This window comes from Pinus tabuliformis, chromosome 4_2, assembly GCF_031772625.1.
Source record: "Pinus tabuliformis cultivar Carrire ecotype Pingquan chromosome 4_2, CPIR1, whole genome shotgun sequence".
Classification (NCBI taxonomy): Eukaryota; Viridiplantae; Streptophyta; class Pinopsida; order Pinales; family Pinaceae; genus Pinus; species Pinus tabuliformis.
In genome coordinates, this window is record NC_142304.1 from 296,810,972 (window position 1) to 296,838,579 (window position 27,608).

Genomic DNA, 27,608 nt, shown 5'->3' on the forward strand with positions numbered 1-27,608 from the left:
TTACTACGACACATATTGTTATACCAACATATCCTATAATGTTGCATGATTATCGGAAATATGATACCAAGGATAAGTGTATTATTTTAGATGGGGTCAAGGAGCACATAGTTCCACGTTTAGTGGAAGAAGATACAACCAAGAAGATGTGGGATGTCATTAATAAAATTTTCCAAGATAAAAATATGAATCAGAAAATGATCCTAAGAGTGAAGCTTTGAAGCACTAGACAAAATAAGGGAGAAAATGTTTGTAGTTATCTCACCCGCATCAGGACAATCAAAGATGAGCTAGCAGCCATTGGAGAGAAGGTTGAGGACAAAGATCTTGTGAGAACAACCCTTAATGGGTTTCAGAAGCTGTGGGATGTTTTCATGCAAGTGGTTAGTGGAAGATTTGATTTTCCTAGTTGGGAACACTTGTGGAATGACTTCACACAGGATGAGCTTCGACTGAGCCTTGTGAAAGTAAATAGTGATACTAGCAATACTTCTGAGCAGAAGGGAGATGACATCGAGAATGTTGCTCTTGTGAACAAGGGAAAAGTGAAGAAGGGATCCAATAAGAAGTCAAACTTCAAGGAGGAAAAGAAGAAGGGCATGTCAAAGATCAAGTGTTATGGTTGTCACGAGTTTGGCCATCACTGCAGCAACTTCCCGCATAAGAAGAAAGGTGACAAGAAGCACATAGCAACAACCGCATATGAGCTTTTGACTCGGATAGAGGATGAGCTTGCACTCATCGCTTGCAAGAACAATTTAGAAGAGTTGTGGCATAGTGAAATGAGTCATGGGGTACTAAAGGCAATTTAAGTGTTCCAAATGTGGGCATTGAGCATGATGATGTTGAATATAGAACTACTTCATCGCTAAGAGGGAGTGTTGGTTGATGTAGCTTGGACAAGTGTTCTAGCCTCGAGTGGTATCAATAGGACTAGGAACACAGAGCGGAAAATATCTCCAAGCCCAAGTTATTCTTTTGAATGTAAATGTCTCAATTAAATTAATTAATCAATTTTAATTATTTTCCTAAGTTTTAATTTAGCAAAATAGATTAATTAATTAGTAATAATTGAGATATGATTGCTTTTCTTGTGGAGACTTCTAGTAAAATTTCTAAGCAATTTTAGCCATTGATTAGATTATTTCATATCTAAATCTTGGTCTCTGATTTCTCAACAACAAATTATAAAAGAAATCAATGGGCAACCTTGGAGATCAATTGATTGCAGTGAAGAGGGCACAATGATAGCATGAGGATTGACACCGGTGAGAGTTCCATCAGCGGTCGAAGCAGTAAATATTTCTAGCGGTTTCTTTTATCAATGTTCTTCCAGTTTTCAATATCTAAAAGAGGAATTCTTCTAAAGTTATTCTAGAGAAAAAGAGGTTGAGATTATAAGGAGAGGCCATCCCAGATTGCCAGGAGAGGTCGTCCGAGTTACCAGTTTTGCAGATCGAGATTTCTAGGCTCTCCCGTTATTGCTGTACCATGAATGCCAAGTGAAGGAAAGGTATGTGCAAAATGAATAAAGACGAGATTCAGACTAGTATTTAATAGCAGGGGAGGGTTGAGGGTTGATTCTTAGAGCTCCTTGTTGGGAAGAGAGAGAAGAAAAAGACTGGGAGCGATCCAAGTTCGAGCCAGCCGCTGTCTTGGACCTTGACGAGATCACAAACAATGGCGAGCATGCCTGAATAGGCAATTGACAGTGAAGTCGTCCCTCCCTCCCTCAGCGAAATCTAGGCAACCAGAAAGGACACAAAAATCAGCAACATCTCACTGATTGGGCAACCAAGAAAAAGCGTACTATTTCATTGGAAACATCCAAGAATAGAAAAGAGGGAAACATCTGAAAAACTAGGAAAAAGGAAACATCTAAAATATCTTGGCTTTATCTAATTATGCAGTTTGATTTTATCTTTTGTAATAAAGAGAATGATTGCATTGTTTTATAAAATGCTCATCTCTTCTTCATAATAAAGTGGTGGTATTGTTTGCAGACCTGTGTTATTCCAGTGTTTGTGTCTACAGCCTGTTTTGTTATTCTCTGTTTTTTAATTTTCAGATCTGCAAGTAGATCAATTGGTATCAGAGCATAAGATCTTGGAAGCCATCCACCTGTTCGAAGAATTTTTTTTTTTTTTTTTAAAGGGTCATACATTTCACTCCATTCAGTGAATGAAAATCATGAACTCGCCAGTGAATGATTTAGCTAGGGCTCTTCAAGAGCTAATTACGCTGCAACAACAACAATGCCCTCCAGGGCAAATGCAGCTTGATACACGCTTTCAACTGCCCAAATTCTCAGGGCAAATGAATGGTGAGACTGTTGATAATTGGATCCGCAGCCTCTCCAACTATTTTAGAACCTGTCCAACAATGGACGAGGAGATGAAACTTCAGATCGCCAGTCTACAATTGGAAGGCCTAGCACAAACATGGTGGGATACTCATCTTGAGAATATGTTCTTGGTTGTGGACCTTGGAGAACAAGCCGAGACCAAATCGACGCCTATCACATCTTGGAATCTCTTTTGCGAGGCCTTACGTGAACGCTTCTATCCTCCAGGATATATACAAAATCTCCTTGCCAAATGGTTGCAGCTTCGACAACTACCCAATCAATCAGTGCAAGCCTACATTGATGTCTTCTGCAAGTTGCGCATTCAACTCCATATATCCGATCCAGACGAGGTACTAATTATCAAATTTAATTCTGGTTTGCTAATGCTTCTTCGTCGTGAAGTTGAATTGTTTGATAGTGCTTCATTAGACAAGGCCTTTATTCGGGCCCTGGCGGTGGAACGCAAAGTGGGTACTCGAATCCGATATCCTCAAGCCAGAAATGGTCCATCTTCCTTTGATTCTTCTAATGTCGCCTCTGCCTCATCCCCCACACCTCACCGCACCCCCTGGTGCACATTTCACAAGACCAACTCACATGCTTCTGCAGATTGTCGAGTATTGAAAAATCTCCGCCCCCAGAAAACTCTTTTTACAGAGGTCGAACAACCAAAGGCCACTACCCCACTTCCAGCTATTTCTCTCGAAAATCCGACAGAAGTGGACCCCTCTCTCATCCTCATGATTGCGAATGCAACAAACACCTCTGTTACGCCTTTGTTTACCCATAATTGTCAAATCAAACATGAGTTGGCCACGCTTATTCTTGACAATGGGAGTCAAAAGAATCTTGTGTCACAAGACTTAGTTGAACACCTTTGCCTTCCCACCACTCCTCACCCCCACCCGTATCAGCTCGGTTGGGTCAGAAAGGACGGTCCTCGTCTTACCATCTCACAATGTTGTGCTGTCACCTTTGCTATTGGGCCTTTTCGTGATACTGTGGTATGTGATGTTTCTCCTCTAGATTGTGTTGATTTATTGCTAGGAATTCCATACCAAGAGGCTCGACATGCTATTTATCATGCTACAGATCACCAATACCACTTGCAGCACGATGGGCGCACCTATGTGCTCACATCCTCAACTAGCACATCAACCCAACCTTCCATTGGCAAAGCTCCCATTATAAGAGTCAATTTAAACCAAGATGTTTCTTTGTGCTTGGTTCGCCCTGTCAAGCCAGACAACCTCACCAATCCAGTCCCTCCTTGAATGGCTCCTCTACTCCATGAATCTGCAGATGTCTTCACCCAACCCACAGGGTTGCCTCCAGCACGCTCTGTTGAACACCACATTGATCTTGTTCCTAGCGCTTCCTTACCCAATACCCCATCTTATCGCCTTGCTCCTCGAGAGGCAACTGAGATAGAACGCCAAATTGAAGAATTGTTGACATCCGGTCATATTCAGACGTCGTCCTCGCCATGTGCATCTCCAACTTTTATTGTTCCCAAAAAAGATACTTCTGAATGGCGCCTCGTGACAGACTATCGAGCCCTTAATAAAGCCACTGTTAAAAACCTTCTGCCTTCTGTGATCCAATATGGAGGAATTCTGCCTTCTGATACATGAGGAATTCTGCCTTCTGTGATCCAATATGGAGGAGGGATGCCTCAATACAACTCTTCAGGTCATGTAATGGGTACACGGCCTTAGCAAGGCCATTGGTTGAATCAATCTAATATGCGACCAGGAGGGCCATCGGGGATTATGACTAATATGATGCATCAGCAAATGCCCCAACCCAATGCTATGTTGCCTGCACAAGCACAGGCATTGCTGCAGCAGCAAAGATTTCAGGCAATGCAGAGTGGTGTTCCTCATTTTCCTCCTGTGCCAACTCAACAAGTATTCAATTCACATCCTCCACCTGCCATGCACAGATACAATGAGACATTTTTGGGTGGGGATTTTAGGGATCAGCGTAGTAAGTCTCAACAACGTGGAAAGCAAAATCAGCGTAATAGCCAACAGAATTCAGATACGAACAACCAGTCAGGTAGGTCTAATAATGGCTGGCCACAGTTCCGATCAAAGTATATGTCTGCAGAAGAAATCGAGAGCATTGTTCGCATGCAGCTTACTGCAACTCACACCAGTGATCCCTATGTTGATGATTATTATCATCAGGCTGTGCAAGCAAAGAATGCTACTGGTTCTCGAGGAAAAAGTCAGTTTGCACCATCTTCTCTACGTGAATTGCCACCGCGAACAAAAGCGGTAGCAGAGCCACATGCTTATCTTCAGGTAGAGGCACTGGGAAGAGTGCCATTTTCTTCTATTCGCAGGCCTCGTCCACTTCTGGAAGTGGACGCTCCTTCAACACCAAATGCCACAGGTGATAATGTAAATGAACCCAAGGCCACTGAGAGACCCCTTGAACAGGAACCAATGCTGGCTGCAAGGATTGTTATTGAGGATGGGCTGTGCCTTCTTCTTGATGTGGATGATATTGATCGGTTTTTGCAAGTATCTCAACTACAAGATGGTGGGGCCCAATTAAAAAGAAGGCGGCAGATTCTGTTGGAAGGATTAGCAGCTTCTCTGCACTTAGTTGATCCTCTTGGAGCAGAGGGTGGCCATCCAATTGGGTTGGCTCCAAAAGATGACCTTGTTTTTCTACGCCTGGTTTCTCTTCCCAAAGGGAGAAAACTTCTATCAAAATACCTTCAGCTTCTCACACCTGGAAGTGAACTTGCACGAATTGTCTCCATGGCAGTTTTTCGTCATTTGCGTTTTTTGTTTGGTAGCTTAACTCCAGATCCCAGTGCTACAGTTGGGCTTGCTAAGACTGTGGCTATGTGTGTTTTCAACATGGATTTAGATGCCCTTATTGCTTGTTTGACAGCAGTAGTTTGTTCTTCAGAACAACCACCACTTCGTCCTCTTGGAAGTTCTACTGGTGATGGGGCATCGGTGGTTCTAAAAGCTGTTCTGGAAAGAGCTACAGATATCCTGACAGATCCACGTGCTAGTTATACCATTCAAAAGAGAAATATTTGGCAGGCATCATTTAATTGCTTCTTCAAATTATTGACAACATACTGTACTAATAAGTACGATAGTATCATGCAATCCCTATCATACCATTCTGAGGCACTTGCGGATGCTAAGCTCATGTACAGCACCTATGACAAGGAATTCTACAGTTTAGTGCAAGCTTTGAAGCAATGGCGCCATTACATTCTTGGCAAAGAGACCATCCTCCATACAATTCATCATCCGGTTGATAATATTCCAGATTTTCAGCCTCCTCTGCTCAAAGATACAATTCTGGACTTCAAGAAACGGGATACACGACATCAGCCATACTTCTCATATTTGGTTGGTAGGAAGGGACACACACCAGCACAGGCAAAATGGATCAATGCAGAAATATTGCAACGCAATTTCCCTCAGTTGGTGGAGGAAGCGGGGACGCTTCCTGATCTAAACAGGGAGGAATTGGGCAACCAGAAATGACACAAAAATCAGCAACATCTCACTGATTGGGCAACCAGGAAAAAAGCGTACTATTTCATTGGAAACATCCAAGAATAGAAAAGAGGAAACATCTGAAAAACTAGGAAAAAGGAAACATCTAAAATATCTTGGCTTTATCTAATTATGCAGTTTGATTTTATCTTTTGTAATAAAGAGAATGATTGCATTGTTTTATAAAATGATCATCTAGGTGGTATTGTTTGCAGACCTGTGTTATTCCAGTGTTTATGTCTACAGCCTGTTTTGTTTTGTTATTCTCTGTTTTTTAATTTTTAATTTTCAGATCTGCAACTAGATCAAAATCGCTCCGATACTTCCTGTGGCGAATGAGATTGAGCCTGAATGGCCTCGAGGCGCATATCTCTGTGAGCATCACTCGCCCTAAATCCTGTTTTCGTCTCTTTATCTCTCTTAGAGCTCCTTGTTGTGAAGAGAGAGAAGAAAAAGGCCGGGAGCGATCCAAGTTCGAGCCAGCCGCTGTCTTGGACCTTGACGAGATCACAAACAATGGCGAGCATGCCTGAATCGGCAATTGACAGTGAAGTCGTCCCTCCCTCCCTCAGCGAAATCGCTCCGATAATTCGTGTGGCGAATGAGATTGAGCCTGAATGGCCTCGTGGCGCATATCTCTGTGAGCATCACTTGCCCTAAATCCTGTTTTCGTCTCTTTATCTCTCTGTAACTAGGGTTTTGTCTTTAATTGGGTATGCTTTGGTTTACTTTACTGCAGGCCGGTTCTATGCATTTGAAAAAGCCCATAAGCTCGATCCCAATTGCAGTGGCAGAGGTGTTCGCCAGTTCAAGACGGCTCTCATCCTAAGACTCGAAAGGGTATGACTCCTTTACCAGAAAACCAGTAAACCTGCTCTTGTCACTAAAAGTCGCTTCACCATAAGCTTAGCAGAAATCCGTAATTGAATAATGTGATGTTTGTGTGACTCGTTCAAACTTCATCATGAGACCAATGGATTGCTTAATTGTTTGAATTCGAATTTTAATATATTTTAAAGATTTATCCATGATAGTTAATAGGTAAGAGGTAAAATAGGTAAGAGGTAAGAGTGTTTTTTTTTTAAGAAGTTACAGGTTTAAAATCAGAGTGATAAAATATATATGTACTAATTTGGTGTGAGGCTTGGCTAAAATCATTTGTTTTGCTAAAATCTCCCTAAAACTACTTTTATTTGGCTAAAATCTTTCTTATTGTGACGTAAGGAAACAAGTTTACAATCCAAGACCTAGAGGCACCACCACCCGGTCTGTCACGCCCCTACACCTGTGGTAGTCTTCCAACCGCTTGTAGCAAGGTGCGGCACCACCGAATGCTTTCTTTTCACCAATACTAACATTCATGGACTACGCCCACTTTCACTTCAACATTACTTAGTTTGTGTTTCGCAACCAAGTAAACATATAATTATCCTTTATACCAATGAAGCCCATACTCATTCATTATCCATAGCAATTATAACAAGAACACAACGATTGCAACAGTATAAAGGGGAGGGGCAACTCCCTATAATGTGAGTCTGCCCAGCAATATATTAAAAATATCAGTTTACAATGTACAAGTGTGTCTTGGCCGAACCAAGTCTCACACTTAGTCAAATTTACAATGAGAGGCAACCCAACCTTTTACAATATTGTGCACCTCTTGCACGAAGGGCGGTGCTCACCCGAGCCACCTAACATCCTTGCCAAGTCCTACACAAATTCTACACCTTCACCGAACCCCGGGCACACCTTGCCCACACCTTTACCGGCTTAAGACAATACCAAATCTGCGCCTTCAAGTGATGTGCATGAATTATGCGCACTTCCAACCCAAACTGTGCACTTGCCTTTTACGTTTAAGCTTATGCGAAGATGTGTTGAGAGAATTCGATGCCAAATGAAGCATAACGTTTGCACATATATACACATGTTAGCGTGGGGCCATTATGTGGGCGGTGGCACTCCAGCCGACCCCCAATCCATGACTTAACACGCCCTCACATATCTCCTTCAAGTCGGCCTTGCCCACTGCAAGCCACTCCAAGTGTTGGTATAAACCTTCGCTCATCGTTTTATTGTTACAACCTTTCGTCGCATTTCTGTTTTCCCTTTTGTCGCATTCCCATGTCGCCTTGCCCGCCCGTCGTGCCGACCTGGCCCACCCGTCGTGCCGACCTCGCCCGCCCGTCGTGCAGACCTCGCCCACGTTGCGCGCTCGCCCGGGTGCCCGTCGTGCACGGTGACTCGCCTGGCCTTCCAAACGCAGTCACGCCCAAGGACCTTACATCCTCTTCCACCTGAAATTGTTGTCGTCCTCGACAACATACCATCCCGGTAACCATCCACCAAGATCATCACTATCCATGATGTCAACTCCTCCACATAAAGCAAACATCCTTGCAACATATGTAGAGCCTCATCTCCATCATGCCTCGACTTAGTGACCAACTGCCACCAAGCTCACCATACCAAGGTATACACCTCAACGGTATGCTCTCCATCAATGTCATCTTGATCCATGATTACTGACCCCTTTGTCACAATCTCCATTGCAACATCTTGTGTCGTCCTCATCATGTGTCCTTCCTCCATGTAGTCTCCTATCAAATGCCAACACACGTGTCACCATGTCTCGACTAATGCCAACATATCTCTGCACACTGGTACCCCTCATGACTCGAACTAGTTGGGTGATCAATCCAACCATACGCTCAAACCATAAGAATGCACATCCTTCTGCCATCACAAGTCTTCTCCTGACTCCTGCTACATCTCGGACTCATTCAAGAATCTATCAGCCCATGCTCAGGTCCATGGAAGCTCCATCTCATCTGCAACATGTCAAGCTATGGTCTTGTTGCACAAGAGTGTACAACCTCTCCACTAGCTCATATAATCTCCAACCTGATGTCCATGACTCTAGGTGTCTATGATGTCTAACCCATGTAGACTCCATCCCAACCTCTGGCCATCTGCATCCAAGTCTGCACTCCATCATGAAGAAGCCTCCTCCAAGGCTCCTTGTAAAGTTGGTGTGGTCCCTTCCTATCAAGGTCTCCACACCAACCTTTCTCCAAGGTTATCGATAGAGAAAGGAGGGCCAGGAAGTTTCCTCCCTGACTCTCATCCACCCATGTGTCAGATTGATGTTGTGTCCTCAAGTATCTATGCACAGCCTCATTCTCTTCACATGTACACCCAAGCTCACCTAGCTTGTCCTTTGTCAGCTGGAAGTCATATATGCCCATTGCATACTTGCAGAAGTCCACTATCCTAGCAGGATCTCTACCTCCATAATCCCCATCAATCACTGCCTCTAAAGTAGCACTCGGGCTCCCTTCATTTGCAACTTCATTGTGAAGATCCTTAGTAGAAGATGCTCCCATCAAGTGTCTCCATGTTCGTGAGACCTTCTCACTTCCTTCATTCTTCTTTCGAGTTTTTGCAATGAAGTCCACCGACTTCTTCTCCTTTGTTTGCACAATACTCCCAAGTCCTCTTTTCTCCACATCCTCATGTTTCACATTAGGATCTTTGGGATACAAAATCATAGAATTCATCCTTGGTCTATACCCCAAGCAACTCCTTCTATTCACAGGCACCATCGTGGTCTTTCCTTCAGCTGTGATCAAGAGAATGTCCCGGTCCACCATTGGTATGGCTTGTGCAAGCTCCATGAAGTCCAGCCCCAACACCATAGAATGATCATCCATGTCCACAACTCTCAAGTCCAACTTTCCAAACCACGATCCTACTTTCACCTGAGTGTCCTTCAACACACCATCAACAGCTCTAATGGTAGAGTTGATTGCTTTAAAAGCACTCCACTCTTTCTCCATCTTTGCTTTCTTCCCAAAAGACTTTGCTGCCTTTCTACTCAAGAAGCTATGAGTAGCTCCCGTATCAACCAAAGCTGCAAACTTCTTCCCTTTCACGGTCAACTGCACAAAACTTAGCTTCAAGGAATCTCCTCCTTCTGTTGGCTTTGTCTTGTGTCTCACCTCAACAACCTTCTTTAAAAATTTGGCCTTAGAAGTGTCAATAGATCCATGCTCCTTCTTGACATTCCTCCTAAGGTACTTCACCTCCTTGCATGGCCCTTCTAGACAGCTTGGTCTTGGCCTAGCTTGACTTGCTTCAAGCTTCCCTTCCACTGCATTCTGCTCAAGTGCACCAACCAAGTGTCCATTGACCAAGTTCATGGAACTTAGCTTCCGAATGTCCCCTGGATTCTCTCGGTAGTGAGTTCCCAACCTGTCAATGTAGTCGAGCTCCTCTTGCTCAATCACAACAACCTTCTTACCAAGAAGCTTCTTCCTTATCTCTTCCTCAACTTGCTTGATTTCGGCTTCCACCCGGGCACTTTCCTTCCTTAACCGGGCTCTTTCATCAAAGAGCTCTTGAAGATCAAGTCCACTATGTTGGATCCCCTCATCAAGTTCCTTGAGTTCCATGTCTGCGGTACTTTCACATTGGCTTTTGAGTTCTTCGAGTTCTTTCCTTAGTTCCGAACAGCTTTCACGAATCTTCATGCTCTCAGCCTTCATTGAAACCCAGTTAGAACTCCATTGACCCATTTGTTCCAACATTTCGTACCGAAGGTCTTGAATTGCACTATGGCTAGACTCACCTGTCGTAGGCTCATTGTAAAGTTTTGTAGATGTTCTATGCTAAGAGCAATTTCACTTTTCTCACAACAATCATACAAGTAGATAAGCAAAATGCAGATAGAACATATAAGCAGATCTTACAGAAGACAAATCAGAAACAAGAAAAATGTATGTGTTTGTTTCGGCGGTCAACAGGATGCTTCAACCAGCAAAGTCTCCTTTGGTCAGCCAGCCCAGCATGTGTCACAACAACCCTCCAACCAGTAGATGAGTCAACCCAAGTCAGTTCTACAAAAGTCAATGCTGTCCTGAAAAGTCAACGCAGGGGCAGCAAGCTAAAAGTCAACGCAGCAGCAAAACGGTCAACCCTTTGACCTCGATTTTTGTGCCAGGTAGTATGGCCTTCAAAAATCGAACCTCCCACAAGTTTTCAGCTTGTTTGGACCAAGCGTTGACCAAAGTCAACGCTGGTCAAACTTCTGCGAAACCCTAGCAGCAGAAACCCTAGCAGCAGAAAAATCCTCTTCGTCCTTCCCACGTGTGGCTGAAATTCGTCCTCCAGGTAGCTCGTACTTTTTAGGATGAGAGAGGAAGATGTGAGTTGTGTTGTGATCAAATTCTCTCCAACTTTTCCTGTATATATATATCCATCAATGAGGGTGTGTGACACATCTGTTGGGCATGTGAGCCTACATTACAAAACTGGCTGACCTTTGCACATATAATTTATTAAGAATAATAAATTCAAAATATAAGTTCTGCTCATCGGATTAAGACTATTTTTATATGGATTTTACACCTCTCAGAAAGAGGAATCCAACAAAAATATTAGCCTCTTAATCTGAGCATCAGAACATGGAGTTTGGACCTAGTTGTCCAAATTTAACACTCATCCACCATCTCTGCCTTTCCAGCCTTCTCCATGTCATGAGCAACCCTACTCAAAGCCGAGTCTTGAAAACACCTTCAAATGCTTCAACACCTGAACCTGTTCAAGCCTCAATATCACCTGTCATGAGCAACCCTACTCATCAGCTTCAACCTTCAATACCCGGATCAGCTGCTCCGATACCACCTGTCACGCCCCTACACCTGCGGTAGTCTTCCAACCGCTTGTAGCAAGGTGCAGCACCACCGAATGCTTTCTTTTCACCAATACTAACATTCATGGACTACGCCTACTTTCACTTCAACATTACTTAGTTTGTGTTTCGCAACCAAGTAAACATATAATTATCCTTTATACCAATGAAGCCTATACTCATTCATTATCCATAGCAATTATAACAAGAACACAACGATTGCAACAGTATAAAGGGGAGGGGCAACTCCCCGTAATGTGAGTTTGCCCGACAATATATTAAGAATATCAGTTTACAATGTACAAGTGTGTCTTGGCTGAACCAAGTCTCACACTTAGTCAAATTTACAATGAGAGGCAACCCAACCTTTTACAATATTGTGCACCTCTTGCACGAAGGGCGGTGCTCACCCGAGCCACCTAACACCCTTGCCAAGTCCTACACAAAATCTGCACCTTCACCGAACCCCGGGCACACCTTTCCCACACCTTTATCGGCTTAAGACAATACCAAATCTGCGCCTTCAAGTGATGTGCATGAGTTATGCGCACTTCCAACCCAAACTGCGCACTTGCCTTTTACCCTTAAGCTTATGCGAAGATGTGTTGAGAGAATTCGATGCCAAATGAGGCATAACGTTTACACATATATACACATGTTAGCGTGGGGCCATTATGTGGGCGGTGGCACTCCAGCCGACCCCCAATCCATGACTTAACACGCCCTCACATATCTCCTTCAAGTCGGCCTTGCCCACCGCAAGCCACTCCAAGCGTTGGTATAAACCTTTGCTCATCGTTTTATTGTTACAACCTTTCATCGCATTTCTGTTTTCCCTTTTGTCGCATTCCCGTGTCACCTTGCCCGCCCGTCGTGCAGACCTCGCCCACGTTGTGCGCCCGCCCGCGCGCCCGTCGTTCACCCGCGCGTCCGTCGTGCACGGTGACTCGCCCGACGCTCCAAACGCGGTCACGCCCAAGGACCTTACACGGTCCATTAAGGATCACCACCCGGTCATGCTAAGTTGTGTGGTTTATCAACCTGCATAGGTTGTGTAGTTTATCACCCTAGACCTAGAGGCACCACCACCCGGTCCATTAAGGATCACCACCCGGTCATTCTAAGTTGTGTGGTTTATCAACCTGCATAGGTTGTGTAGTTTATCACCCTGCATTAGTGCATAACGGCCAAAGATGGTTGTCATCACTGCTAGTTTGACAACTAAGTTATGATAGGCTTTCCCATTGTTATAAAAAAAAAGTGAGATAAACAATTTCATATTATATATTAACAAATAGTAAAATCAATGCACATCCAAAAACCTTAAATATGTTAACACAACTTGTATCCACATCATAAAAAATTATATATCACTGGATTTATTACTAATATAGATTCATTTTAAACACAAATCTATCTTGATGTGCAAATATCTTTTAGTGTAAAATTTGAAGAAAAAAAAATTGCATTTATCTTATTCCTTGATTTTTAAATATTATATAGATTACATAGCTCAAACTTACAAGTCCAATTTGTTTTTAATGAATTTCAATAAAATTTAACAATAAAATATACCAAAAAAACAAAATATAAAATAATAAAACTATTTCAAATATTTTAATTATTAAAAACTTATTTTTTCACTTCTTATGATATATACATAAATTTTAAATTAATATAACCTCTTAATATTAAAAACTTTTTTTTCCAAACTTAAGATATGTACATAATTTTTTAAAACAACATAACATATTAAAATAAAAAAATAGTCAGTTCAAGTGACATGCAACATTACGAATAGGGTCAACGGTAGAACAACCCAAAAGTGGCCGATCTCCTAAGAAACAGTTTGATTAGGAAACAGTAAACCTAATCGAATGATCAGACAGACCATTGCAGCCCCACATACCAGTCGTGTCAAAGAGTCCACGAAAATAACAAATCGCATGTACTTAATTATGCAATGGCAAAGTAAGTTTCAGTCAACATAAGCGAGAATATGTAAATACACATCAGCCCCTAGATCACTGAAATTTGAGCAGATGGACAAGATTGAAAATATATATAAACATACATGATATTACAATATACATAATAAGGTTGATTTTTTTTTAATATTTTATTATACATAATATTATGGTAGTTTTTTTAAGGAATTGATATTGGCATAATTTTTTATTTATTTTTTAAATGTATATGAAATTATATTTATATAAGTATTAATAACAAATTAATTATAGTGAGGTTGGGATTATTAACGTTTTATAATGTTTTTAACTAAAACTAATTAAACATATTTTTTTTTAGTCAACATTGCTTTTCTATTTAGAGAATATTTTATTTTTGTTTGAAAATGGACACATGTCAACTCCATGTTAAGAATGGACAGAATCACAGATCACCCTCATATTGGGTTGTAGAATGTGCCTCTCCACACAAGAATGTGCACATTTTACTAATCCTTATATTCAATAAGAAAATTTTGAAACATATAGTAAAATTCATTTGAACATTATACATTGGACAAGTCATTATAAATAAACTCGTAATCAAATTGGTTGAATCTTAATGAAGTGATGGGTTAATAGTCAAATTCATTTCTATCCATCTAAATTTGAATTTTCAAGTTTGGAGATACATTGTAATAATTTACAAGTACATAGTAATATTCGAGAATTGTATCTAATGAACACAAGAGTCAAAACATTGGACAAGTCATGATAAACTTGTAATCAATTTCATTTGGATCCATGTTGTTTCTTACTTCGTCTTTTGTTGATGGAGTGTTGGATCGGGAATCAAATTCCTTTGGATTCAAGTGATCTCTCTCTTCATCTTTTGTTTTTGCATGGAGTTACATGGTGAGATGCCCCCGAGTTAAGTAACCAATCAATGTTATTGTTAGAAGTATATAAGCATGCTTATGCTATTGCAATAATAAATAAAACATAAGTTCTAAAGTTACAACAATGGTGTCCATACTACTAAATGGGCCTAGCTTACACCAATAACAACAACCACCCGTGGATCTGATGCTAGTTGTTAGTAATAAAACAACAAAGCGAGAGCAATAAACAAATAAATGAAAACACATAACATCAACAACATGGACATAATGTTTTACCCTAGAAATCCTTATGGGAAAACCAACTGAACAATCATTCATGGCCCAAAGACAAATTTCCAATGGAGTCTTTATGCCTTTAAATAAGCTACATTACAAAGAATATCATGGGTTATCAAAATCTAGAGCCTGAAACCGCCAACTATAAATTGACTTTGACCGAGTCAGATTTACCCTAACTACCCTAACATTCCCAACTTGGGGGGAGGGATCTCATGTTTTTCTCACGACTATTTGAGCTAATCCTCAAGGATAGACACTCACATTCCCTAAGTGAGAATTGGGGTTTATCAAGTTTAATTTAATAATTTGTCGAATCTTCAAATATGCATTTACATTGAATCATTATGACTTGTTCCTCCAATAAACTTACTAGAAAAATTGAATTGTTTAATATACATCACTTAAGAACTAATCTAACATTGAAATGATAATTATTTTCCTCAAGCACATCAAAATCTTATGATGAATTATAGATTATAGTTTACTCAACGTTCAAAATATTTTGTGATCATTCCTAATTAGGCAAATTGATTATATGAAAAGACATATGCAAAAGATTTATATCTCTTTTCTATCCTAAGTTATATTATGTAGAGAATTCCTTAAATCTATATAACAAATATTTCAAGTTATGCCATTTTGAAAAAAAATTGTTAGTTAACTACCTTATAAATACATTAAAAAAAAAGACATTGTAACTAGAACATTTCTTATATGTAAGTGATCCATACTTTAAACTAAATTATCTTACAAAAAATTATTAGTTAAACTAGTTTAAGACATACTATAACAAAGTCATTCCTCTCATATAAATTGGATTTTGCTTGAATATAAATATAAAGCAACATTTACTATTTATTGTAACAATGCATCAAAACCTTATATTCATTAAAAATATATTAGTTTTTTTACACTTTCTCAAATTATATATATATATATATATAATATAATATAATATTATATATATTAAGACATGTTTAAATATAGAGCTAATGTTTATTGACTTATCAAGTAATAGTTCATTATAATATATAAATGACTTTTTATTGCTTTACAATGCATTGCTAAACCTTACCTCACACTATCATGTTTCAAAAAAGTCATGAACACATTGAAATACTCACATCAATTTTTTGCAATGAATTTGAAACGATAGAAATTCCATTTTAAGCGAAATATTTCCAAATTTCTATAAGTTTCCATACATGGAATCTTGCAACTATAAGACTTCGATAAAATTTAAAGTCTTTATGTCTCGGATTCCACGCTTGGAAAATTGTCAAAAAATTATTATCGAATCTACATGCATGAATTGCCGGATTCCCTTGCCATTGCACATGGTATAATGTCCACTCTACATAAATTTGATTCCCTCGCCATTGCACACAGTATAATGTCCGCTCTACATAAATTTCCTAATAGTATAAAAGTCAGCAAATGGAAGTCTTACTTTCAAGAAAAACTCAACATGTCTTTAAGGTAGAAAAATCCACAAAATTCTGATAGGTTAATATGAACAATTTGAAATGTAATTTCTTCTCTCTGATAGGTTAATATGAACAATTTGAAATGTAATTTCTTCTCACATAAACATAGAATTTCTCTACAAGATGTAGCAGAATAGGAATATAAATAAAAGTACAATTCACACAATAGAACTATACAATTTTTCTAAGGAATCTAACTAGGACAACCCTCGCTTGCTTGAGAATTTTATTGAAGAAATTTCTGCAATAGATCTCTTACAAATACAACTTGTTTCAATCTGGAAACAACCATGTTTTTCTGCCTTGAACTAAGCTTGAAACCCTTGCAAGATTGTTGATCTTTGCCTCCTAACTTTATGTGCACAAGCTTCTCTTGGCATACCTTTCTCTCACAAGATCCACACATAAACCTATGCAACCTTCTCATAAACCGTGAGCTCTATTGTCTTGTCTCACCAACTTGTGCTTACAAGACAACGATCAAATTGTGCTTTCATTCCTCCTTTTAAAGCAATTCGAATTGCTAAGTTTAGTGAGTTTCTAATTAAGGAGTTTGCTTCTGTGATTGATTGAGTTGGCATGAGTTAATTACTCATGCAACTCGTCCTATCTCAAATTAAGGACTTGAGACTAAAACACATGTTCTTTTCCTCATTTAACTCGCATTAGAAGACTTATAACTCAACCTTCCACTTTAACACATCAATTAATTGCTTCTAAACTTGTCTTGATTTTTAGGAACGATTCCTAAAATTTAGGAAATTGTCCTAAATTATAGGAAACTTGAACATGCCAAGGAGAAACTCATTGTGGTTCCTTTGATTAAGGTACAAATCAAGGAACTATTTCTTGCTATTATTTTCAACATTCCCTTTTAGTGGGTAAGGTGTTCTTGGAAGAACCTCGTCCACCTGGATTTGTTTCCAACACTACCAAGTTCTCTGCTGCTGCGTTTGCTCCCTTTGAACTAGAAGACTTTCTTGCTTTCTTCTATGGTAGCTTCTTTGAAGACCTGTTCTTTCCCACCATGCTCTGCGAGTCCACTACTTTAGTCATAAGTGCCATGTACCCTGTGTACCTTTGTGGAGACTCAACTCTCTTATGATCTTCCTTAATCAAATCCTATGCCCACTTGGCTCGAACTCTCCCTATATTGGAAGTATCTAACTAAGTGGCTGCCTCCACTTGCTTTGGGCTATGCTCCTCATCATCCTGTTGGTCAGCCCCACTGCCAACTAGCTTAGACTAAAACTGAGATACTCGTTGGGGTTCCATCTTGAGAGCTCTATCATGCTCTCGCTCAACCACCACCTCTCTACTCTGAGCTCTCCCTGCCTTGCTTCTCAAGGCTGCATCTGTCTCTACCTGAAACTTGTAGAAATTCTTCACCCTCACACCTATCTACTTCTTACATCCATAAGGTAAGTGTTGGAGGTACACCTTACCTCTATTGAATATTATTCCTTGTCCTTAAGATTAGCCACCGAAACAAGATTTTGCCTCAATCCTGGAACATAGATAACATCCCTGAGATGAAGAGGATTACCTGAATCCCTCTGAACACTGACAGTACCAACTCCTCTAGTTGCATACACACCATCATCTCCTAACTCGATCTGAAACTACATGTCCTTCTCCTTCATGTGGCTGAAACTCTTCTTGTTTCCGGTCATGTGGAAGTATGCTCCTTGAACACATATGGTAGGTACTTTTCCTCCTCTTTTATTGATCATTGCAACTTCTGCTACTGCAAAATGCTTGCATCTCCAACCATCAAATCTGCCACTATCAATCTCTCATGGCTGCTCCAAGAAGATTGAACATAGGCTACTCAAATTGTTTTCCATCGAGCTAATCATTAGTCCATCAATGAGTCAACACATAGGGTCTTCATCCACTGCCCACTTGTTGCTTATTAGTTCTTCAAGGACATAACACTTTGGGACTTCACACTCTTCCCACTTCTGCCTTCCTGTGCTGCTCCAACGAAGACAAACTTAGGGCATGGAGGTTTCCCTCTATCACTGTCAAAAGTCCTCCAACAGTCAACTTAGGGCTTGTTCATAAGCCCACTTTCTTGGTCCTTATTCCTTCAAGAACTAGCTCTTAGGGCTTCTCTGATATCACCCTTCTAACAATCCTCAAATTCCTTTATAAGTGTATGTTCTTAGGGCTCTTTTGTTACCTACTACAACCCTCCTAACAATACTTAAGATGCGAAACAAAACTGTCCAAACTGGACATGTTATCCATTAGCAAACATCAAATTCAAGACGACAAAACATACCTTGTTTTCTCAGCCAACTATTTCTCCTCTTGACCTCGACTTATGTGCCCTTCCCTACAATTCTCGACTCTCTATTAGGGTTATTTGTAACTATAGTTACAACCCCATAAACATGGCCCTCTATTCCTCCAAATAGTGTGGATTAGCTTCCCAACAATCCTTCCTTATTTGTTGTCCTTCTTTCCTTTGTACAGTCCATTGTTTGGCCTTTTTTGTACTTAAAGAGACCACCTACAAGACTGGGCCGCGCTAGGGCATACTCATAAAATATTCAGACTTGTTTGTAGATAAACTCTCCACCAAAAACCCGCGACTATACAACTCCTCTTTGTTGGCCTTTTGGACTGTTTTTTTCCCACTTCCCTAGCCTTTCGGCGTTCCAAAAGGACACCAACAACAATGTAAATGTCATCCTAAATACAAAAAAATACATGGATGTGTTCTTGAGGATTTAGCCCTCTAATTTGGCACAAAATTGCCTCAAAATATGTCTCCTCTATGTTGTTTGTAACTCCACAAACTCGGCCTGTTGTCACAAGATTATTGGACCCAAAACGGTCCAATATCTCTCCTTAGCTAGGGCTCCTCATCTGCGGCTACCTGAGAGGTATCTTCTTTTGATGTTTTTGCTCCTTGGATTGGATGGTCTTTACTATATTCTATAACTCTGATACCATGTAGAAAAATCCATAAAATTATGATTCACTAATATGAGTAATCTGAAATGTACTTTTTCTCACATGAACACATAATTTCTTTACTATCTCCAATGGAATAGGAACATTGAAATCAAAACCTAAAGTGCTCTTCCTGTCTGTTGATTCCCCTACCCAATCTGCATTTGTGAATCTCTGAAGACTCACTCCATGAACCTAGTTGTACAACAATCTGTTAGTTCTAGTCTTCGCAGCCTGTCACTAGGGATCAACATGAGCTCTTACTATGTCTGGTTTTGTTAGATGTTTTGCACATGTTGTTCAGCACAAAACATGTCACAAGTGTGTCCATCAGAAGAAGCTCAGAAAAATCTTTCCAACGGTATATCACACTCCCGTAACTGGTTCCTGGATTAGAATAAATGAATGAGTGATTCTTGTTTATACATGTTTTGAGGTCAGTTGCTGCACACAATGACAAGTTTAGCACAAAATCAGTTTCTGAAATAATGGTAAGGAATTTTTCAAAAGTGAAAGAGGTTTTTGTTCATCACATACTGAATAACAGAAACCTCCTTCAGTTTATGCATAGGTGCTACTATGTGGGAGATATAAAGTGATATTTGGAGCCTACATTAAAACAAAGCAAAATTTTCATATTTTTACTGTTTTAGTCATTTTAGTGCAGGGCCATTTTACAACAGATGGAAAGTAATTTTGAAAAACCCAAGGAGGTTTTTGTTAAACATGAGCCATATAACAAAAACCTCTTTCAGTTTATTCACAGGTGTCATGGATTGGGATATGTGACTAGATCTTTACAACTCATTTTCACAGATTTAAATTTTTAATGATTTTCTGTTTTAGAGATGATTTTGTGGAACCGATTGTGAGCTACTGGGAACGAATTTGCCAAATTTGAGAGAGGTTTTTCTCCAACATGACCTTATCTACAAAAACCTCTTTCAGTTTTGTAACAGGTGCTATGGTTTAGGAGATAAGAATTCATCTTCAACACCTATTTTCAGAAATTCGGCCCAAGTTTAATGTAACTAATTCTATTTTGAAGAAAATGGTTGAGCTCAATCCCTTAGTACAAGGATGAAAAAATGTATATAATTTATGAATTTCATAGTGTAGGGGTTGGATTTTTATAGAAGGTTGGACTCTTGAGAAAGCCTTGAGCTTCATTGTATACCCATATTAGCATTTTGGCTAAGGAATTGAGACTAGGGTTTGCAACACTCTTTGGGATCCATGTGGCAATTTGTCTTGGTACAACACTTTCTTCTGTAATTGTGAATTTGTTTATGTATGTCATTCTCTATCTTATTTCTTCTTAACTAAACAAACAAGAGTGTAAGTGAAATCCATTGAAAATGCAATGCTCTACTTGAGGTTTGCTTTAGTTTTTTGATGTTTTCAGCTGTTTGGAGAGGATCCATGATTTACCTTGCCCTCTTTAGCTCCTCACCTGTCTGCTCCTTCCATCTCAATCGATTTAAGTGCCAAAAACGATTGCCTACATTGCCCCATTGAGATCTCTGCAGGACTATGCCTCATCCCTGCACCCAAATCTGTCTTCTCATCTGAGCCAACAAATCATCATTTTATTCAAGCAAAACTCTTGCACACATATACCTAGCCTAAGATTAGAAGATATTTCAATCATCTCTAGCCCTCATTGATTATAATTTGCTGAGATTGACCTGGAGAGAGCCATCTCTTGACCTGGTAGGGCTAGCTACCAAGCTGAGCGTGGTTTGATGTGGACCTAGAATCCTACCTTTTCAGCCTGAGGTAAATCTAGGCTCTAACATAGTGGCGACCGTACTGGGGACAAAAGTTTATTTTCATTGTTTGGCTTTGTAGACTACAGACGGAGCCTGAAGTTAGCTAGGTAGCCTTCAAAACGCTCTTGCTTTGCATTAGCGCAAGTAGATAAAAGCTACTTCAGTCAATCTCCGGTCTAGTCTTATAAACGGAAACTCTAACTTGCAAATTGCCCCAGTACTTGTATCAAGTTAGATCTGATTGTTGATGGTGGACAACAGTCAAACACATATGAAGGCTGAAACATTCACCTGGTGACTCCAACTCAATCCAGAGATTCCAGCGCTCACCGATCCGTTCATGCACTAAAATAAAATGGTAGGGTATGTGGCAGACCCTATGTTTTGTGAAGCTTTAAAAGAAGTTAGAGATCAGTTAGTGGATATTGAAATTGATGAAGCATTTTTCATTGCCGTGCTTAAATGTTTGAGATCTCCGAAGTTTCCTCCTAAAGCTAAAGCTGGTTTCTTTGAGTTAGTTGTTGAAAAATTTGAGGAGTTTCAGTATTTAAATGATCATATCCAATCATATGAATTCTGAGATCCCAAAAAGTTCTTGGAAACTCTCCCTCCTTCAAAACAAGAAACAATAGAGCTGCCCGTGGATGTTTGCATTGACAATTTGCAGTTGGAGGTCTGTGTTGAGGAATTAGGGCAGCAAACAGACTCTAGTTTCTTTGATCCTATTGCAACATACATGAATTTTTTTTTTCAATTTGAATGATAGATCAAATTGTCTTCTACACAACCAGACTCGTTATGTGCATGTATGGCTATCAACATTTACATTTGTGTCCTGGTTGAAACACTTTCAAGCAACATCCTTGTCACAGTTACTTGATTGGTTGATATGGCATTACAACATTACTTGATCTATCAATTTTGTAGCAAAGTGGGTTAGATTTGTACATAAATAAGCTGCCCAGGGCAGCATTTCAGTTTTCGGTATTTGTTTATGTACATGTTGTAGTATGTATGTTTTTGGATTGGTATGAGTTGTTTTGGATTTGCAGTTGCTTGACCATCCATGCCCTATGGAAGAGGCACTATCTGCTTTCCAGAGATCTGTAGTTCTTGGCACCTCCAAGGAGCTACCATCCCCATTGGAGCCGATGTTAGTTCCAATCTTCGCAGCCTGTCACCAGGGATCAACATGAGCTCTTACTATGTCTGTTTTGTTAGATGTTTTGCACATGATGTTCAACACAAAACATGTCACAAGTGTGTCCATCGAAAGAAGCTCAGTAAAAATATTTCCAACGGTATATCACAATCCTATAACCGGTTCCTGGATTAGAAGAAATGAATGAGTGATTTTTGGTTATGCATGTTTTGAGGTCAGTTGCTGCACACAATGACAAGTTTAGTACAAAATCAATTTCTGAAATAATGGTAAGGAATTTTTCAAAAGTGAAAGAGGTTTTTGTTCATCACATACTAAATAACAAAAACCTCCTTCAGTTTATGCACAGGTGCTACTATGTGGGAGATATACAGTGATATTTGGAGCCTACATTAAAACAAAGCAATTTTTCGTTTTTTTTTACTGTTTAGTCATTTTAGTACGGGGCCATTTTACAACAGATGGAAAGTAATTTTGAAAAATCCAAGGAGGTTTTTGTTAAGCACGAGCCATATAACAAAAACCTCTTTCAGTTTATTCACAGGTGTCATGGATTGGGATATGTGACTAGATCTTTACAGCTCATTTTCACATATTTAAATTTTTAATGATTTTCTGTTTTAGAGATGATTTTGTGGAACCGATTGCGAGCTACTGGGAACAAATTTCCCAAATTTGAGAGAGGTTTTTCTCCAATATGACCTTATCTACAAAAACTATCTTTCAGTTTTGTAACAGGTGCTATGGTTTAGGAGATACGAGTTCATCTTCAACACCTATTTTCAGAAATTCGGTCCAAGTTTAATGTAACTAATTCTATTTTGAAGAAAATGGTTGAGCTCAATCCCTTAGTACAAGGATGAGCAAATGTATATATTTTATGAATTTCATAGTGTAGGGGTTGGATTTTTGTAGAAGGTTGGACTCTTGAGAAAGCCTTGAGCTTCATTGTATATCCATATCAACATTTTAGCTAAGGAATTGAGACCAGGGTTTGCAGCACTCTTTGGATCCATGTGGCAATTTGTCTTGGTACAGTACTTTCTTCTGTAATTGTGAATTTGTTTATGTATGCCATTCTCTATCTTATTTCTTCTTAACTAAACAAACAAGAGTGTAATTAGAATCCATTGAAAATGCAGTGCTCTACTTGAGGTTTGCTTTAGTTTCTTGATGTTTTCAGCTGTTTGGAGAGGATCCATGATTTACCTTGCCCTCTTCAGCTCCTCACCTGTCTGCTCCTTCCATCTCAATCGATTTTAAGTGCCAAAAACGATTGCCTACCTTGCCCCATTGAGACCTATGCAGGACTGTGCCTCATCCCCGCACCCAAAATCTGCCTTCTCATCTAAGCCAACAAATCATCATTTTATTCAATCAAAACTCTTGCACACATATACCTAGCCTAAGATTAGAAGATATTTCAGTCATCTCTAGCCCTCATCGATTATAAATTGCTGAGATTAACCCGGAGAGAGCCCTCTCCTGACCTGGTAGGGCTAGCTACCAGGCTGAGCGTGGTTTGATGTGGACCTAGAATCTTACCTTTTTAGCCTGAGGTAAATCTAGGCTCTAACACAATCCATAATCTATTGTGCCCCTGAGATATTTCAACACGTGCTTAGCAACAACCCAATGCACTCTGGTCAGATCAACCATGAACTGGCTCTACTAGTTAATTATAAAGAAAATGTTTGGTCGTGTGTTCACAATATACATCAATGGCCCTATGAGTTGCTTATATAGAGTGGCATTCGCTCGCTCACCTCTAGTAGAATCTACCTTCCTCCAGTTTGTGACTAAAGGTGTGGTCATGGGTGTAGAATCCTACATGTGGAACCTCTTGAGAATCTCCTGTGTGTATCTGCCTTATCCCAAGAATATTTGTCCATCACCCTGCATACCTCCAGCCAAAGGAAATAGTGCATCAACCTATATTTTTCATCTCAAACTCTTCTGCAATCTTGCAGTCACGGATGAGCTCCTCGTCCCTTGTCAATATCAAATCACCAACGTACAACACAAGAATGAGAGGTTGGCCCTCAACCACAATATAATATAGGTTAGGGTCAACTTCAATCTTAGTGAAGCCCAATCCGAGAAGGTGGTTGTTTGTCCAGACATGCCATGTCCTCAGTGCCTGTTTGAGCCCATAAAGAGTTCTCCTCAGCCTGCCAACATGTGTGCCTTTGTTGCAAGTCTCAAATACCTCAGGCTTCTCAACATATATCTCTTCCTCAACAACTCCTTTAAGGAAGGTGGTCTTCATGTCCATCTTGTGGATCCTCCACCCCTTCTCTACTACAATTGCCATAATAGTCCTAATGGATGAATATCGGGCCTCTAGTGCGAACGTCTCATCATAGTCAATTCCTTCGAATTGAGAGAACCCTTTGGCCACAAATCTAGCCTTACACTTCTCCACACTCCCATCAATTGCATGCTTAATCTTGTACACCCAATGTAACCCAACAATTGAATTGCCATCTAGTCTTGGCACTATCTCCCAAACATCATTTTGCATGATGGAAGAGTACTCTTCCACCATAACATCACGCCAAACCTACTAAGAAGCTACCTCCTTATAACAAGAAGGCTTTGACTCTATCACGTTAGTCATAATTGCCATGTACCTCATATATCTCTATGGTTGTTTACTCTGTCTGAATGTGGTATTGTGTTGTAGTAGCTACAACCACCCTCCAAAATTTTGGCCTGCACCAATTTCGGAGCCTCCCTTGAAGAGTTTCTCTTGATGATTGCACACACTCGGGTTCACTCCGTGAGCTCATGTGTCTTAACATTCACCTTACTTGTCTATTGCACTCAAGTCCCTGCATGTTGATGTCTAAGTCATGCTTGCGACCGTGTTCTGGGTATGCTCAAAGCCTTTGCTTCGTATGTGTTTGTTGTGTTCGCCATGAAAGCATCTGTCACACTCACACACAAAGTCACATTCACTATCGTGCAAGCTTTGTCTCGATCATGAACGATCAATCACGAGTGTCAATCTTGTTGCTTGCACCATCGGTCAGTGATGTTGAACATGTGTGTTCGTATGATCGCCTATGCATCTTTCCACTATTCACACACTTAGTCATTTTTGTTGAAGTTCTGACGACCAGACTCCTCATTGACAGTCGGACCATCACCCTGCTTTCGACTGTCAACCAGAACAACGCAAAAACACCAAACTAGTTCTTTCAAGTTGCGCTGCCCGCAAGCAACTCAAGTAACACTCATGCTGGCCACCCAGACAGCTGACCGACTGTTCATCTCAAAAATTGCGCACTGCTCATGAGTAGGCCTCCTGCTGCCCATCAGTCAGCTCAGCTCAGGAATTGTGCAGAGGTGATCAACAAGTTGGTCTCCCGGCCTTAGTGCAGTTTTCCCAGCGAGCAACTCCCAGCAGCAAACTGCCGGCTCCCTCCACGAATTGCGCAGTTTCTACTGTCAGTGACTGAGCAGCCAACTGGCAGTTCCCTCTGCGAATTTCATAGTTCTGGCTGCCAGTGACCCCAATAGCCAACTGGTAGTTCCCTTTGGGAATTGCGCAGTTCTGGCTGCCAGTGACCCCAACAACCAACTGGCAGTTTCCTCTGGGAATTGCACAGTTCTCGCTGCCAGTGACCTCAACAGACAACTGGCTGTTCCCTCTGGGAATTGCACAATTTTGGTTACCAGTCTCCCAGGCAGTTCCCCAGAAAAATTGCGCAATCCCTGCTTGCTGACTCTTCATGCAGCCCGACCCGTTCTTCTGGAAAATTGTGCCAATTTGGCTGTCCAGCCCCTGCTGACTATTCGTTCCGAAAAATGCGTAGAGCATGCCTGCCCTACCCTCTTGCAACCCGGAGTATCTCTCCAAAATTTGCGTAATTTTGTCTCCCAGCCGAGCCAGACCTTGCAAACAGTCACTGTCAACTCAAATTGTCTGTCTCCATCCCTCAGTGACTCTTGCGCAGTTTTCATCAACAGTTGCCTGGAGCCATCATCCCGCATCATAGCCCTGCTGCCTCTCCTGGTCACCTGCATCTGAATGATCATGTGTCATGGTAGACTAGGAGGTTTTGGATTTGATGTCGTCTCGTCATGAGTGACTGCAGGTACAGGTACACCAACAAACATGTCAAGACGACGAACAGGATGAACGAAGGGAGCACATGCAGATGGATAGGTTCACCAATGGACGAACAAACGAAGCATGCGACACAGACGAACGCAATGAACATGCACTTTCCTGAACAAGTGATCCTGTCAAGCCTTCCAACATGAAAGCAAGGAACAACATGTTAGAGCTTCATCAAGTGAACCAAGGACCATCGAAGACTCCGCACACTTCGCCATGCGGAGGTGAAGCTAAGATACACCATGAAGACATCCATCACTCAACAACACTGTAACTTGACATGCACTCCAACAGCAACACGAATATACCAGCACTGTCATGTCAAGTCATGTCGAGTCAAGTCATAGGTCATGTTGCCCACCATCCCCAGTATGGGCTTGTTGTCAATCAATGTGATGTAACGTGGAAGTCCAAGAGACCCACTTGTTGAACATAGAGTCATGTAAGTCGGAAAGTCATGGAAGTCGAATAGTCATGAGGGTAGTCAAACAACCACAAGGGTCAATTTCACCCTTGGCTATAAATAACCCCCTCATTTGTACATGAATGGATTTTTCACTTGAGCTCCTCCCATTAGCCAAGAGAGTCTGTAATCTTTCCTTTAAGGAGTAAGTAGTTGCTCCAACACCCGCTGACGAGGTTAGTGATGTATAGTGTAGCGATGTGTCTTGGAACTTTCGCTTAATTCAGAAGCCTGTAAACAAGCCAACACATTTTCACACGTGTATTGTATTTGTTGTAAGACTAATCTTTAACACTTGTAATGCATGTTGCTTTAACCATGCGTTCTACATTTGAACTGATTCATTTGTTGTAATGCATAATATATTAATGGAAATGTGTTGTATATACTGTTAATGTTGTCCCGTCTGTGTCGATTGCTTTGTCGGACATTTAGATAGACCTTTCACATGAACCTTGCTGTAACAACAGTCGCACTCGTCTCGAACTGATCTGTGAGTGTCGTACGTGTTATCTTACCTTGTATGTTGTGACTATCGCATCTGAGTGGACTTCTTTGCCGAAAGTTGTGTATGTCCTTTTGTGTTGTGTGTTCCTAGCTAAGTTGGGACTGATCCCTTTCAACTTGGAACTCACCTTGACTCTCTTCCCCTCACAGTGAAAGAACCATTGACACAAGCACACTTACACTCACCAGGCACGCGAACCGCACTTCCCGAAGACAAAGCACACCTCTCCTGTGCTGACAAGCAAGAGTTGAGGCAAATCCTTAAGACAATGGCAACCGGGCCATCATACCGGATGGGACTCCCACACCAAACGATGTGAGGTCTAGTTGGGACTTCATACCAGGGTGATCCCCTGAATGTTGGCGAGTCCAGCACCATCAACATACTGGAAGGTCCAACTCTCTCTTGAGTCTCCCTAATC

General features: G+C 40.6%; 1 protein-coding gene and 1 pseudogene across 3 annotated transcripts in view; both read left to right on the top strand.

Moving 5' to 3' along the window:
* The first annotated feature begins 4,082 nt into the window (after nt 1–4,082).
* On the top strand, nt 4,083–5,877 carry LOC149169172 (protein PAT1 homolog pseudogene; annotated as a pseudogene).
* Nucleotides 5,878–6,176: 299 nt separating this feature from the next.
* LOC149169173 (callose synthase 3-like) overlaps nt 6,177–27,608 on the top strand; it is a 333,109-nt gene continuing 311,677 nt past the window's right edge. For all 3 annotated transcript variants that reach the window (XR_016259780.1, XM_089428592.1, XM_089428594.1), the window contains exons 1-2: nt 6,177–6,523; nt 6,623–6,723. Coding sequence is in view for 2 of the 3 variants with exons in the window: in XM_089428592.1 (XP_089284718.1) it covers nt 6,400–6,523; nt 6,623–6,723 (225 nt within the window). In the remaining variant the exon portion in view is untranslated. The remainder of the gene's footprint in view (nt 6,524–6,622; nt 6,724–27,608) is intronic.